Below are 14,372 nucleotides of genomic sequence, written 5' to 3'. Positions count from 1 at the left end.
GTGGTTTCCCACTCACTCGGTTTATATATAAGCTTTATTTCATGTTTCTAGGTTCATTGGTGAAGAAATTACAAAAAGTACCATTCCAATAAAGAAAAAGTACCAAAAAGTCTCCCCCTAGAATTCTCACTCACTTAGGACCATATATGTTTAATTTCATGTTTCTAAGACCATTATTATAGAAATTTCAAAAAAGTACCATTAGATGAACAAAAAAGTACCTATAGTACAGTTCACACATTTTGGTACCTAAATATTATCCCCTATTCCTAACACTAACTTCACTCAAATACATATCAGCTAACTTTAATGTCGATAACTGAAATAATTTAAATTTTAAAAAAGTACCATTAGGAGAAAAGTACCAATTTCCCTTTTCTTACTTGAACACCCCTCAAGTTTGAAATTTAAAAATATTCCATTTTGCCAAAATTGTTTATGCTACAGGCATGTATCAAAATATTAAAATCTGTGTTAATGTGCCCAAGAATAAATATGTTTTAAAAAAAGTACCAAACTGTTTACCCGGATTTGGCCCAATATACACCTTGGCACTCGAGTTCCAAATAACACCCTGTTAGTTAATTTTTGTATGAATCCAGGAACCAACGTAAAAAAAAATTATCAAAATTGGCTTAATAATTTCAAATATAATGTATTTTCCCGATTTTATCCCCTTTTTGGTACCTTTTTTATCCCCATTGAGGTGGTACAATTTCATTGAAATAAATTTCTGTAACGTGGTGGGAGCTCATAATAAAATATTCGTATGTCTATGTCAAATTATAGAAAAACATATTTTATGAAAAAGTACCAAAAATTAACACATTTTTTATCCCTTAAAGGTTCGAATTTCCAAAAAGTACCAAACTTATATTTTTTATTTTTTGTTAATTAAAGAATACGATTTAAAATTTGTTTCTATGTTTATTGGTTTAAAAGATACATAGGGTGCAAAAAAAGTACCAAAATACAGTTTTTACCCGTTTTCTCCCCTAAAAGTTTCGAATTTCCAAAAAGTACGAAACACCTGTCAGCTTATTTTTTAAATGGAGTAACATGCTATTTTAAGTTTTTTTATATCTTTATTAGTTTTGCAGATATAAGGTTACCGAATTTACCCGTTTTTACCCTTTTTTACCCCCTAAACGTTCGAATTTCCAAAAATCCCTTCTTATCGGATCGTTTTGGGGAGGGAGGAACCCACAGTTAAAATTTCGTGATTCTAGCTTCAGCCGTTTGGGCTGTACGATGATGAATCAGTCAGTCAGTCAGTCAGTCAGTCAGTCAGTAACGTTACTCTTTTATATATATAGATAGATAATATAACAAAATTATATTAAGTATTCATTTGCTCAAAAACTAAATTTCTTGATATTTTCTATTGAATTTGGAGTTTTGAATTTGATTATTTTGACAATTGAATATACAATTTTCCTTATTGGTTGAATTTCAAATACAAAAATTATTGAATAGATAATTTTCGTAATTGAAAACACATTTTTGTTATTTTTTGTGTTTCAATTACGAAAATTATCTATTCAATAATTTTTGTATTTGAAATTCAACCAATAAGGAAAATTGTATATTCAATTGTCAAAATAATCAAATTCAAAACTCCAAATTCAATAGAAAATATCGAGAAATTTTCTTTTTTAGCAAATTAATACTTGATTTAATTATGAAATAATTGAAACCAGTTCAATTTGTGACAAATATTTGAATTGAAACGGTTTAAGAAATACTTTTTTCTGTGTACTCAAGAAATGCCGGTATTAATTATTATATCATATTTATTTTTTATAAAATCCTTTTACAGCGAAGCACTGGGTCAAGCTAGTAGTATATAATTTTTAATGCATAGTAGAATAATTAACATTTGCAAATAATTAATAGAATTTAAATAATAAATAAATAGATCTTAAAAACGACGGCGTCTAATCATCATTGTGACATGTTTAATGGAGACATTAATACCACGGAAACTATCCCATATTACCCCTTTTCCATATCTAGTGTCACCGTATTTGCCATTGAGATTGCTAAAAAAAAAACATAAGGAAAACGTTAGAGTTTGTAGTAAAATGAATTTGATTAAAACTTCTGTTGAATTTTAACAGTGTCTCTCGTAAGTATTCGAATTTCGATTTTTAACTTTTTTAAATTCTAGGAATAACATTTTATTGCGTATTAATTTTTTTTAAAAAAAATTAAAAAATGAAACTGTATTACTTGAATTTTCGTTGCAGGTACCTCACAAAAGTACGTGTTTTATTACAATGTGCTAGTTGAAAAAAACTGTCAAGCGGAGCACCCGGTAGGAGATTCCACAACCGTGGAGGAGGTTCCACAACATATATTCGCACAACTAAAAAACGGTTTAGCTTATTATAAAATAAAAAAAACCGAAGTTCCGCAACCTTTAAATAAGACTGAAACTTTTTTTAATCTGCGCAGTCTTTTTAGAAACATAATTTTAAGAATGGCTTCAGTTGTGGCATGTTTTGGTGTTGTATTTGAAACATGAAAATGTTAATTTAAGAAATTTTGAACCCTACATATACAAAAATTGGCTTAAGATTCAATTAATTTAATTTCAAACAAAAACATTTCACAATAAGTCACCCTGGAACTTTTAAATGTGGATTCCTTATACCAAAAACATTTCCTTTAGATACCCCGAAGTTTAGACAGGTCCCGATAATTGTTTGTTTGTTTATATATGGAGAATAAAGTTGGTAAAATATATATTTTCCCGATAATAAAATTGATTTTTCCTATGCATATCCAAGCTTTTTCTGCATATTTGTGTGCATTTTTGAGCTTATTTGATTATTTAACGTATAAAATCTTATGTGAGACACTGTACATACATACATATGTATGTATGTATTTACTCTTATTTTAAAAATGAAATACCTAAATAATTACATACATACCTAGCGTGACATTTTCTATACCACCATGCACCCAAAAACTCTTGGGCGCAATTTAATGTCCCATGTATATCGTTATCCTGGTCGCGTGTTGTGAACTTCATTCCTAATTGGTCAATTAAAGAATCACCTGCATTGCCGGAGTAATCACCCAAATGTTGCAAAGCATACAACTGATGTTCATTGCCAATCACAAAATTACTATATTTAGCATGTTTGATTTCATTTTTATCTTCTAAAACCACAAGCAACTCCTGTGCTCCATTGTAATTTGTGAGGGCGTGTAATTTGTCCAGACCAATGAAAAATTCTCCATCGATTTTTCCAAAACCTTTTTGATATTCTGCCCATTCGCGATAGAAATCCACGGAGCCATCTTGTCGTCTCTGTATTAAAATCCAACCACCTCCATTAGTTTTAGCATCGCACTCGACCAGAAATGGTTGACTATTTAATTTTTCCACAAAGATCTTATAAATGCCACTACGCTGAGTGCAGGAGGTAGCTTCGGCACAGTTTCTGATCAAGTCATCGGTTTTACTTAAAGAAATGGAAATGTAAAATTACTCATAAATTGATAACAAATTAGAGTGATATAATAGAAACTTATTCACCCTTCATCTTAGATGCTTTAAAAGAATAATATTTTAGTGAGAAAACGATTTATTCTTCATCGTTTCAGTTTTATTAGAAACAACTATTTTTCCATTTTTTTATGAAAAAAATTTGTTTGTACAAAACCATTGATAAATAAACTCCCCTAACAAAGACCTAACTCAGTTGTCAAAAACCTAAGTGGTGAGAATTTTTAGTAAAACAATCTATGTGAAAACAAAACCCACACTCGTATAATAGCCCTTTCTGTCCCAAGCAATTTCAAAATTTGGAATTTGAAATTCCAAGTGGGCGTGGCATCTCCCATTCAAAGTAAACAATTATTAGCGAATATCTTGCGAACTGTAATAGTGAGAACTTTAAAACTTTTCACTATTAATTTGGTTACCATTGCACATAGTTCGGCTGAAAACGGAAGGTATTGCGTTAGTGGGCTTTCAACTTTGTTAGGGGGAGGAGCTACTATACAAAGTAAATAGTTATTTTCGAATATCTAGATAACTATAATCCTATAAGTCATTAAACTTTTTCCAAATTACTTTCTAATTATTATGGAAGAAGTATTTCTTCTCGTATCCTCTTAAAATTTGGTGTGATATACGTATTAATTAAAGTTATTTGATTTAAATTTGGTCTTAATATCGATTTTTATAGGAGACTAGCTTAACCCGGTTAACTTCACTAAACAAATCGTGGTATACCCTTCACCAAATTATGCTTCAAAATAAAAATTTAAAATATTTTTAGGTGAACAAAATTTTTTTTTTTTCAGTTTTTTTCATTTTTTGGAAAAAAATTTTCGAATTGTTTTTTTTAAATTTTTAAAAAAATTTGTTTATTTTTGAAATTTTTTTTTTAAATTTAAAATTTTTTTTTTGGTGAAAAAAAATTCGGGTTAAAAAATATTTTTTGCAATTTTGACCCATTGTAGGTACAACTTACTATGATCTCATATACGTCGTTGCAAAGGTCTTTGAAATATCTATCATTAGATATCCATATTGTATATATTAATGACTTAGTAATTCAGATATAGGTCAAAAATCGAGGTTGTCCTGGTTTTTTCTTCATATCTCAGGCATTTTGGACCGATTTTGCTGATTTTAAATAGGAAACATCTCGAAAGCATGTCTGACAGAATTATTGAAGATTTGGATACCGAAGATAATATAATATATTATATGGTGTCTTCAGAAAATTGATTTCAACATACAGACTGACATACGAACATGGCTTAATCGACTCCGCTATCTGTAAGGATCCAGAATATATATACTTTAAGGGTCGGAAATGAAAAATGTAGAAATTACAAACGGAATGACAATCTTATATATACCCTTCTCACGAAGGTGAAGGGTATAATAAAGGTTCCACGCATAGAAGAAATACTTCCTCTATGATCAGTAGAGTGCTCCAAGATTGTATGGACGAAAAAAACTTTCTAGGTACAGGCCGTCCCCCCCTCTAGAATTGTTCTATGTATTGTAGAAACACGTTGTGTAAAATATTAGGATGATAGGATAACGTTAACTGGTGGCGCAACGACGCTGAAGTTTTGAGGTGCATTTACAAGGGGAAAATATGCAATTTTTTCAGTTTTTGTAAAAATTTTGCCATTAAATAATGACTTTTACAATTTAATTTAAAAGAATCGAAATGTGTACGTAATTGTCGTTATAATAAGATATAAAAGACAAAAATTGGTGAAAAAATGTTAAAGTTATTAAAAAATCGCCAGGCCATTAACGTGTCTCAGGCCACTAGAACAAGAAATTTATGAACAAAATTAACATATTTTGAGAAATATTAAAATGAAAACTTATTTTTACATAACATATATCCATATTTAATTGTATATGAGTTTTTGTCCTCGTAGGATACCTTTAACCTATTCGCAGGTATGACCAAAAAAATAAAATTTTTTTAACGGCAGTTTCAAAACTACAATTTCAAATTTTTAAAAATTTTGTTAAACAAATTGCAGAATTTTTTGATCATCACATGGGGATTTATTGACAACATAATAGGGAATAAAAATGTGAAAAAAGTATGTCAATACCTCCTATAGTTTTTCCGTACCTGCGATATAAATTTTGCGATTTTCGAGAAAAACTAATTTTTTGGCCAAATTTTGGGTAATGACCAGAATTTCCTTACTGTAATGATTTTTAAGTAAAAGCTATTCAGAATAATATAGTCCAGGTAATTTTAAATATAGTCTGAAAGTTTTACTAAAATCGGAAAACTTTAACCCTTAAATCGTGAAGGTCAAATGTCAATTTTTTCAATATTTGGAATTTCTCGTGGAAAGATAGCGAAATATTATATATTTTTGGGCCGATTTTGATGAAACTTACGAAAAATATAAAATGAAGTCTAGTATTCACAATAACAGTACAAAAATGGAAATTAACCCTTAAGAGTACTTTAGGCCAAAATGACTGTGTTTTTCGTGATTTTAAAAGTTGAGGGTCATTTGGACCCCAAGTGCTATTAAGGGTTAATTTCCATTTTTGTACTGTTATTGTGAATACTAGACTTCATTTTATATTTTTCGTAAGTTTCATCAAAATCGGCCCAAAAATATATAATATTTCGCTATCTTTCCACGAGAAATTCCAAATATTGAAAAAATTGACATTTGACCTTCACGATTTAAGGGTTAAAGTTTTCCGATTTTAGTAAAACTTTCAGACTATATTTAAAATTACCTGGACTATATTATTCTGAATAGCTTTTACTTAAAAATCATTACAGTAAGGAAATTCTGGTCATTACCCAAAATTTGGCCAAAAAATTAGTTTTTCTCGAAAATCGCAAAATTTATATCGCAGGTACGGAAAAACTATAGGAGGTATTGACATACTTTTTTCACATTTTTATTCCCTATTATGTTGTTAATAAATCCCCATGTGATGATCAAAAAATTCTGAAATTTGTTTAACAAAATTTTTAAAAATTTGAAATTGGAGTTTTGAAACTGCCGTTAAAAAAATTTTATTTTTTTGGTCATACCTGCGAATAGGTTAACGGTATCCTACGAGGACAAAAACTCATATACAAGTAAATATGGATATATTTTAAGTAAAAATAAGCTTTTATTTTAATATTTCTCAAAATATGTTAATTTTGTTCATAAATTTCTTGTTCTAGTGGCCTGAGACACGTTAATGGCCTGGCGATTTTTTAATAACATTAACATTTTTTCACCAATTTTTGTCTTTTATATCTTATTATAACGACAATTACGTACACATTTCGATTCTTTTAAATTAAATTGTAAAAGTCATTATTTAATGGCAAAATTTTTACAAAAACTGAAAAAATTGCGTAATTTCCCCTTGTAAATGCACCTCAAAACTTCAGCGTCGTTGCGCCACCAGTTAACGTTATCCTATCATCCTAATATTTTACACAATGTGTTTCTACAATACATAGAACAATTCTAGAGGGGGGGACGGTCAAAATTCGCAATTTTATTTTTTTGGAGCACTCTAATGATCAGTCTTGATCGACCATATTTCAGATATTATAACTTTATTTTGCTTTACGTTACATAAACTTTATAATTGAGGACTTTGTAGGAATTCAGGTGCATTTTAAATAATATTTTAAAACTAAGTATTTATATAATTTGGAAATTGCATTCCAATTTGCCAATTGTCTAAAAATTAGTATTCAGTGATATTCTTTGAATTATTACAGATTAATTATAATAAATGAACTTAAGTCTCGGTTTTTTGCGAACCGGTTAATTTAAAATGTTGATTTTCGGTTAACCGGTTTATCGGGTTTATATCACTCGGTTAACCGGTTTTAAAATTTGGGACTAAAATGAATAAACATCATGTTTTAATGCATTTTTTATATTAATTGTGTACACATTATATCAAACACTTGTTCTGATTTGAAACCTAAACTGCTGATTTACAATATAAACCTCTTTAGATAAAACTTTTTAAGAATTTCAATGATTCTAAATAGTAGAGGAGGATGAGTTTACTTAAAAACTTTTTCAGAATAAATTGCACATAATGACACTATTAAAAATTAAATTCCACATTATTGTAGAAGTTAAGTTAAATCTAACTAATGATTCATTATAAACTTAATGATAATTTTACCAAACGTTAATTTGAATATGATGTACATATACATACATATGACCTTCTTTCTATAAATTTGTGTGTTTTGTTCTCATTAGTGTGTTTTGTTCTTAAAATTTTATTTTAATAATCATTTCGTTAGTTTAGTGTACAAAGTTCCTTTTCAGAAATAAACGTCCTAAAATCCATGATTTGAAATATTTTTGAAATCTGATAATAGAGTTTTATTTATTTAGTATGATTTAAAATGACAAATAATAACAGTTAAGAAAAACTGCGTTTGCATCTTATATGTCCTTCTTGGGACAATATTTTCTGTTTTATATCAGAAATCCGTGTTGATAATAAATTTTTAAAATTATAAAATATTTAATTAAACATTTTGTGATTTACATTTTTTGATTGAAATTTAATGAATAAACCAATAATTAAAACAATTATTATATATTTAGTACAATATTTATACTAAATTCCATTTGACAGAGATAATAATTTTGAAATTTTTACAAAATAAAATGGACTTAACACTTTTGCATATTTATAGTTATTTAATATTAACCATTCCTGTCTACTAAAAACCAAAAATTTTAAAGCTGTGTATACTTTATTAACGTTTAATCGGTTTTACAGTAGTAAAACAGGTTTTCTAAAAAAGGACAATTTTCCGTTAACCGACAAACCGGTATTTTTTCATAAAAAAGTCGTTTTTTTCATAAATACTAATAAGAATATATAAGAATATTTACCATTTAAGTGGCACAGCATCAAATCGTATGTCAAATATCGAGGAATCTGAATAAATACATCATAATAAAACTGTTATTGAAACTACTATTTGATTATTAAATAAAAAACTTACCTTTTTCTATAGTTTCTTTAATGTTTCGATATTCTTCATATCTATTTAAAGTATACAAAATTATTTTAAAATTCATGTATTATTTTGTCCAATTAGACCAACGGGAAATGTAAATCGACACATGGTTACTCAAAACTTAAAGGGTTTTGAAAACTTAACTCGAATTTAGGGCCTCACTTTATATCTATTACCCATTTGGTAATAGTAACTAGTTACCACATACATTATTTTATAATGGGTGGTCGTTACACAGCACATTATTTTATTAGTAGAGTAGGTAATAAGGTATTCATTCGAGTAATGATCGTTTGATTAATCGAATAATTTCTTACGAATAATTATTCGAACAATTTAATAATGGCCATTTTCGAATAACGAATAATTCGAACAATTTTATGTAGAATAAACGATTAAATGTACATATTTATTTAAATTTATTAAATTTCTTAAAATTTTTCAAATTCCAAATTTAAATAAGTAATAATGACTTACAAAAACTGTATTGTTTCTGGAATTCAACACATAACTAATGACAAAGGGAGTCTTTCGGTCACTATAGATAAGTGGTCCGATAGCTCCTTCTATAAATATATAAATATTACTGCAAGAAGTTCCAATTCTAAAAACAAGTCTTTCAAAATGTTTAATTTAGGACTTGAAACAATGAAAATAAAAGGTACGGAATAAAATATTTGTTATTTACTGAATGATTTAGAATTGAGTAGATGGAAATTATGAGAAATCTTGCTTCTGTTCAACTTAATGATTAATTACTCAAAACCTTATTTTTGGAACAATTACCTGTAGATGTCAGATCGATTCTCGTTATTAGTCAAGTAAGTGATGTTTACGTTCACCACAACTTTTTGAGATGAAATCAACTCATGATATTTCCATGTTATGTCAAAAGATCGATTCATTAGAGAAGAAAGTTAACAACTTTACTCGTAGTCGTAGTACTGAACGACAAAATAGATAGTCAAGAAATCGAAACAAATCTCGAATTAGATATTGCTTCTGGTACCACAATAGATTTGCTATGAAAGCTATCAAATGCATCAAACCCTGTTCTTTTTCAAAAAATTAAAAAGCGACAGTATAATACAATTTGTTATAAATAATTTAGAAATAGTGAATAATTAATTTACTAAAGAATTAGTTACTCAACTTAAAACCCGAATTAATGAACGACATAAAAAAGTTCTTAATACGTTTATATTGTACTTGAATTCAGGATCATGTCCAACTAGCTAAAATTTTTTAAAGAATAGCTCCAAAACGGAAACTAAACAGTTTGCTAGTCAATTATTTTGTAGATTGTTCGGGAGGAAATCTGATCAGGATATTTCTGATGAAAATTTAATGATGAAATTTGTTTTCGGATGTTTTTTAACATTATCAATACTTGAATTGTTAACTTTAATGTAATTTTTTGTTTTACTTTAACAATAAAATATTAAAAAAAATTCAATTAATTTAAAACGTGTGATCAAATTATTCGAACAAGTTAAAATCTCTTAATCGAATTATTCCTTTTATTCGAACAAGAGAAAAATCGAATCATTCGAACATCCTAGTAGGTACTTATTTTTATAAAGGTTGGTAATGAACTTTTGTATTTAGCAAAGCTTCCTAGAGTGTTTGATGAAAAAATGACTGGTTAGCGGTTCCACACCAGTCGAAGCCATTCCTTTTTTTGTTCATATTATATAAATTTATATGTTTATGTTAAGACCATTGTTAACTTACTATAAAATAACTCGTACATGGAGCAGTGATTAAGCAGTTGGACTGGAAAATTCAAAAAAACAATCGAGCATGCCGGTTCGATTTGCACACAGGCAATTTTTTTTGTTTGTTTTTTTAGCTACATATTCTTGGGGGACAATGTAAGTACATATTTGCTGGGTAATTACTACACATTGTAATAAAGAATGGATCACAAATCTATATTTCGTTAATCACATCTTGACATATCATAACTTTTTTTTGGTTTCCACATGTAAACATCATTATGTTGTTTATCACATCCCGTTTGTCTTATTCGTTATAAAATTTCTTGTAGCACAGTGTAATATTGAAAACATTCTCTTACCGCGAATTCCATAAATCAATTGAACTTTTAATTTCCTGCAAGTTGTTAAATATTTTCTTAAGTACCACAATCTCATCCACATAAGTCAAGGCGGAAATTTCCTAAAAAAATGGAATTAAATAATTTACAATTGAAATAGTATTCAAACCTATTTGGAACTTGGCCTCTTATTACCTCCTGATTTGACAAACCGAAAGTTTTGTTTATAAATACGAGTAGAACACAATAACATAAAATATTTAAATACATTTTTACTGTTTTTTTTTCAAGCAAATGAACCGTTTGAAGGCAACACAAGATGGTAAATAATTATTATATTTATTAAATGCGACAATTGTTAAAGATCACATAAATTAGTATTGTATTTATTTGTATTTATATGATAAGTTTAAAAACGAAATATTAAATCAGCTGTAACGAATTAAATATACCCTCCACAATTGGTTTATTAAAAAAAAAAGTATGCAAATGATAACAAACACATATGAAACTTGCAAATTACTTCCATCGATTAGTAAAAAAACTGGAAAAGTTATAGAAGTACACACAGAATATTGTTTGCAGGAATACCAAATTGATACACATTTGGCGATATTTATTTTTAAAAAAATTAATAAAACTTTAATAAATCGGTTCAAAGTGGAATGAAAAAATTAATATACCTGCTATAGCTTCAACGGCAAGTAAAAAAAATACACCCAAAGATACTAGAAATACATACATATGTAGGTACACATTTCTCAATATTTAATTTCTGAATGATTTCATATACATGTTGGGTGATTTCCAAAATGTATGTATGCAATGCAGTCTTATCTTTATCAAGACAAAACATGCAAACGCGTAGTTAAAATTTAAAAAAAACTTATCATACTTCCTGTTTTTACTTTTTCATACATTTTGCGATATGAAACATTATCAAAGTTTACACGGTTGCGCTAAGAATCGCTCGACTTTTTAAGGTTGCATTGCATACATACATTTTGGAATTCACCCGTTCTTATCGCTTAAAAGAACTTTTTTTATGTACACAGTGGTTTAGAAACTTTTTTTTTTTGGAAATAATTCGGTATCATGGGAACTATTGGATTTATTGTTACGAAATTTCACATGGTTTGAGCTGGTTTTTTGTATGGTGATTTTCCACGAATAAAAATATAAAATTTGAATTAATGTAAAATTTTAACAATTTAAGAAAACATAACAAAATTTGAAACCAATATAGACTCAAATGTCTTTAAATCACTGGCATTGGAATTTTTGAAATTTTTTATTTTCAAATACCGAAATTCCTAAAACGGGGAAAATGAGTTCCAAAAACTGAGTTTTTTTTAGAAAAGTACCTACTGTGACGTTATTTACCGTGTGATAGTAAAAATACTTAGCATATAAATACTTTAAGAAACATATGGCGTTATACAAATATGGAGATTTTTCGTGGATCGGTGCTTTGCCTTTTTAGAATTTTTTACTCAAACCGAATTTTTTTTTTTTAAATTGGCCAAGTTTGGATAGGACTGGGGGGTGATGCGTCAGCTTAAGTGAGCCAAATTTTTATTTGTACGCTTTTGCATTAAGTTATATTTCCGGATCATATAAAAATTCTATATCGCTCCGAAGAAATTTTTTTTCTACAAAAGAAAAAATATATTGACTTTTTTGGGAAAAAACTTAAAAAATACGGCCCTTTTTACAAGTTCCAACTTTGGATGCGTATAACTTTTTATATGGAAGAGATAACTATTTTATTTAGAATTTTATCGCCAATATAGCTGATATTTTAAAAATAAATTTCGACCATCCGTAGGCCCGCCATATCTAAAAACCCATAAATAGATCGAGCAAAATTAAAAAAAAATAAACCAATAAACCTGATAAAACTAATATTGATAACCTACACTTGTAAGCATATTTTTTTAGATCTTCTCAAGGACTATTTATATTAAAACAAGCTGACCCGTTGTCCTGTCCATGTTAAAAAAAATGCTTGTGTTAGATTTGTGAATTTATGGAAAGCGATTTGAAAAGGGTAAAAATAGTTTAAAAGAAAAAAAAACGTGTTATGGAATGATCATTTTTATTCACATATATTTAGGACATAGAATAAAATATATATATTATATAAGCGCTATTGTCAAAGCGACAAATAACATAAGTTTGTTGTCATATTTGTTGCACATATTTTGAGTTTTTATATAAGTAATCGAATTTTGGTCTGAAAAATGAGTGATCACAGATCGAGTTCCTTTTCTTGATTAAACGCTTATTGGCCAAGTTATTATCGATTTAAGCTATTGTGAGTTTTTAAATAAACAATCGATTTTTGGTCAGATATATGAGTGATCACAGATCGAGCTCTGTTTGCTTATTGGCCAAGTTATTAGCGAATTTAGATATTTTGAGTTTTTATATAAAAAAAATCGATTTTTGGTTAGAAATATGAGTGATCACAGATCGAGCTCCTTTTCTTGATTAAACGATTATTGGCCAAGTTACAGATCGTGCTGCTTTTCTTGATTAAACGCTTATTGGCCAAGTTATTAGCGAATTTAGATATTTTGAGTTTTTATATAAAAAAATCGAATTTTGGTCAGAAATGTGATTGATCACAGATCGAGCTCTTTTTCTTGATTAAACGCTTATTCGATTATATAAAAAATCGATTTTTGGACAGAAATATGAGTGATCACAGATCGAACTCCTCTTCTTGGCCAAGTTATTAACGAATTTAGATATTTTGATTTTTTATATAAAAAAATCGAATTTTGGTCAGAAATATGAGTGATCACAGATCGGGCTTGTATGCTTATTTGCCAAGTTATTATCGAATTTAGATATTTTGAGTTTTTATATAAAAATTAGATTTTTGGTCAAAAATGTTTAATATTTTTTTTTTTTTCAAAAACTTTGTTGACTTTTTTTTCAAAATGGACCCTTTTTTATACCCTACACCACCATAGTGGGGAGGGTATAATGCGTTTGTGCAGATGTTTGTAACGCCCAAAAATATTAGTCTAACACCCACCTTAAAGTATACCGATCGACTTAGAATCACTTTCTGAGTCGATTAAACGATGTCCGTCCGTCCGACAATCCGTCCGTCCGTCTGGTCGGCTGGCTGGCTGGCTGGCTGTCCATGTAAACCTTGAGCGCAGAGTACAGGTCGCAATTTTGAAGATATTTCGATGAAATTTGGTACATATTAGTTTTTCGGCTCAAGGACCAAGCCTATTGAAACTGGCTGAAATCGGTCCACTATTTCACCTAGCCCCCATACAAATGTCCTCCCGAAATTGGGCTTTATCGGTCATAAATGTTTAATTTATATATGTATCCCCACAAATTCCGCTCCAAATAAGTTTTATATACACAAAATTCATGTCACTAAATTTTGTTACGATCGGTCCATAATTAGTCATAGCTCCCATATTGACCCGCTTCCGAAAATCACTTTAACGTGCATAAATCGCTTAAATGTTGGTATACACACAAAATTCAACATAGTTAACTTTAATATAGACATAAATCGCACGACCTAATTTCATGGTGATCGGTCCATAATTGGTCATAGCCCCTATATAAGGCCCACTTCCGAAAATCACTCAAAAATATAAATTATTGAAATTTTAAAAGAAAAATGATTTTGCTTTTTTACTTAGTGTAGGGTATTATATGGTCGGGCTTGACCGACCATACTTCCTTACTTGTTTATACTCTGTTTCTTCACTTGAGGTTAAAAAGAAAAAATATTGATCCAAACG

General features: G+C 28.7%; 1 protein-coding gene across 1 annotated transcript; it reads right to left on the bottom strand.

Annotated features, from left to right (window-relative positions):
• Positions 1 to 1,891: 1,891 nt before the first annotated feature.
• LOC135964240 (ryncolin-4-like) lies at positions 1,892 to 10,860 on the bottom strand. Its single transcript, XM_065516418.1, has 6 exons — positions 10,786 to 10,860; positions 10,612 to 10,712; positions 8,517 to 8,557; positions 8,404 to 8,449; positions 2,940 to 3,476; positions 1,892 to 2,042 (listed from the first exon to the last, which is right to left on the bottom strand). The coding sequence occupies exons 1-6, from the start codon at positions 10,858 to 10,860 to the stop codon at positions 1,922 to 1,924; spliced, it is 921 nt and encodes a 306-aa protein (XP_065372490.1). The 3' UTR covers positions 1,892 to 1,921.
• Between the last annotated feature and the right edge of the window lie 3,512 nt (positions 10,861 to 14,372).

The sequence above is a fragment of the Calliphora vicina genome, chromosome 1 (assembly GCF_958450345.1).
Source record: "Calliphora vicina chromosome 1, idCalVici1.1, whole genome shotgun sequence".
In the NCBI taxonomy this organism is placed as follows: Eukaryota; Metazoa; Arthropoda; class Insecta; order Diptera; family Calliphoridae; genus Calliphora; species Calliphora vicina.
The sequence above is the reverse complement of the archived record's forward strand: the minus strand, read 5'-3'. Positions and strand labels throughout refer to the sequence as shown.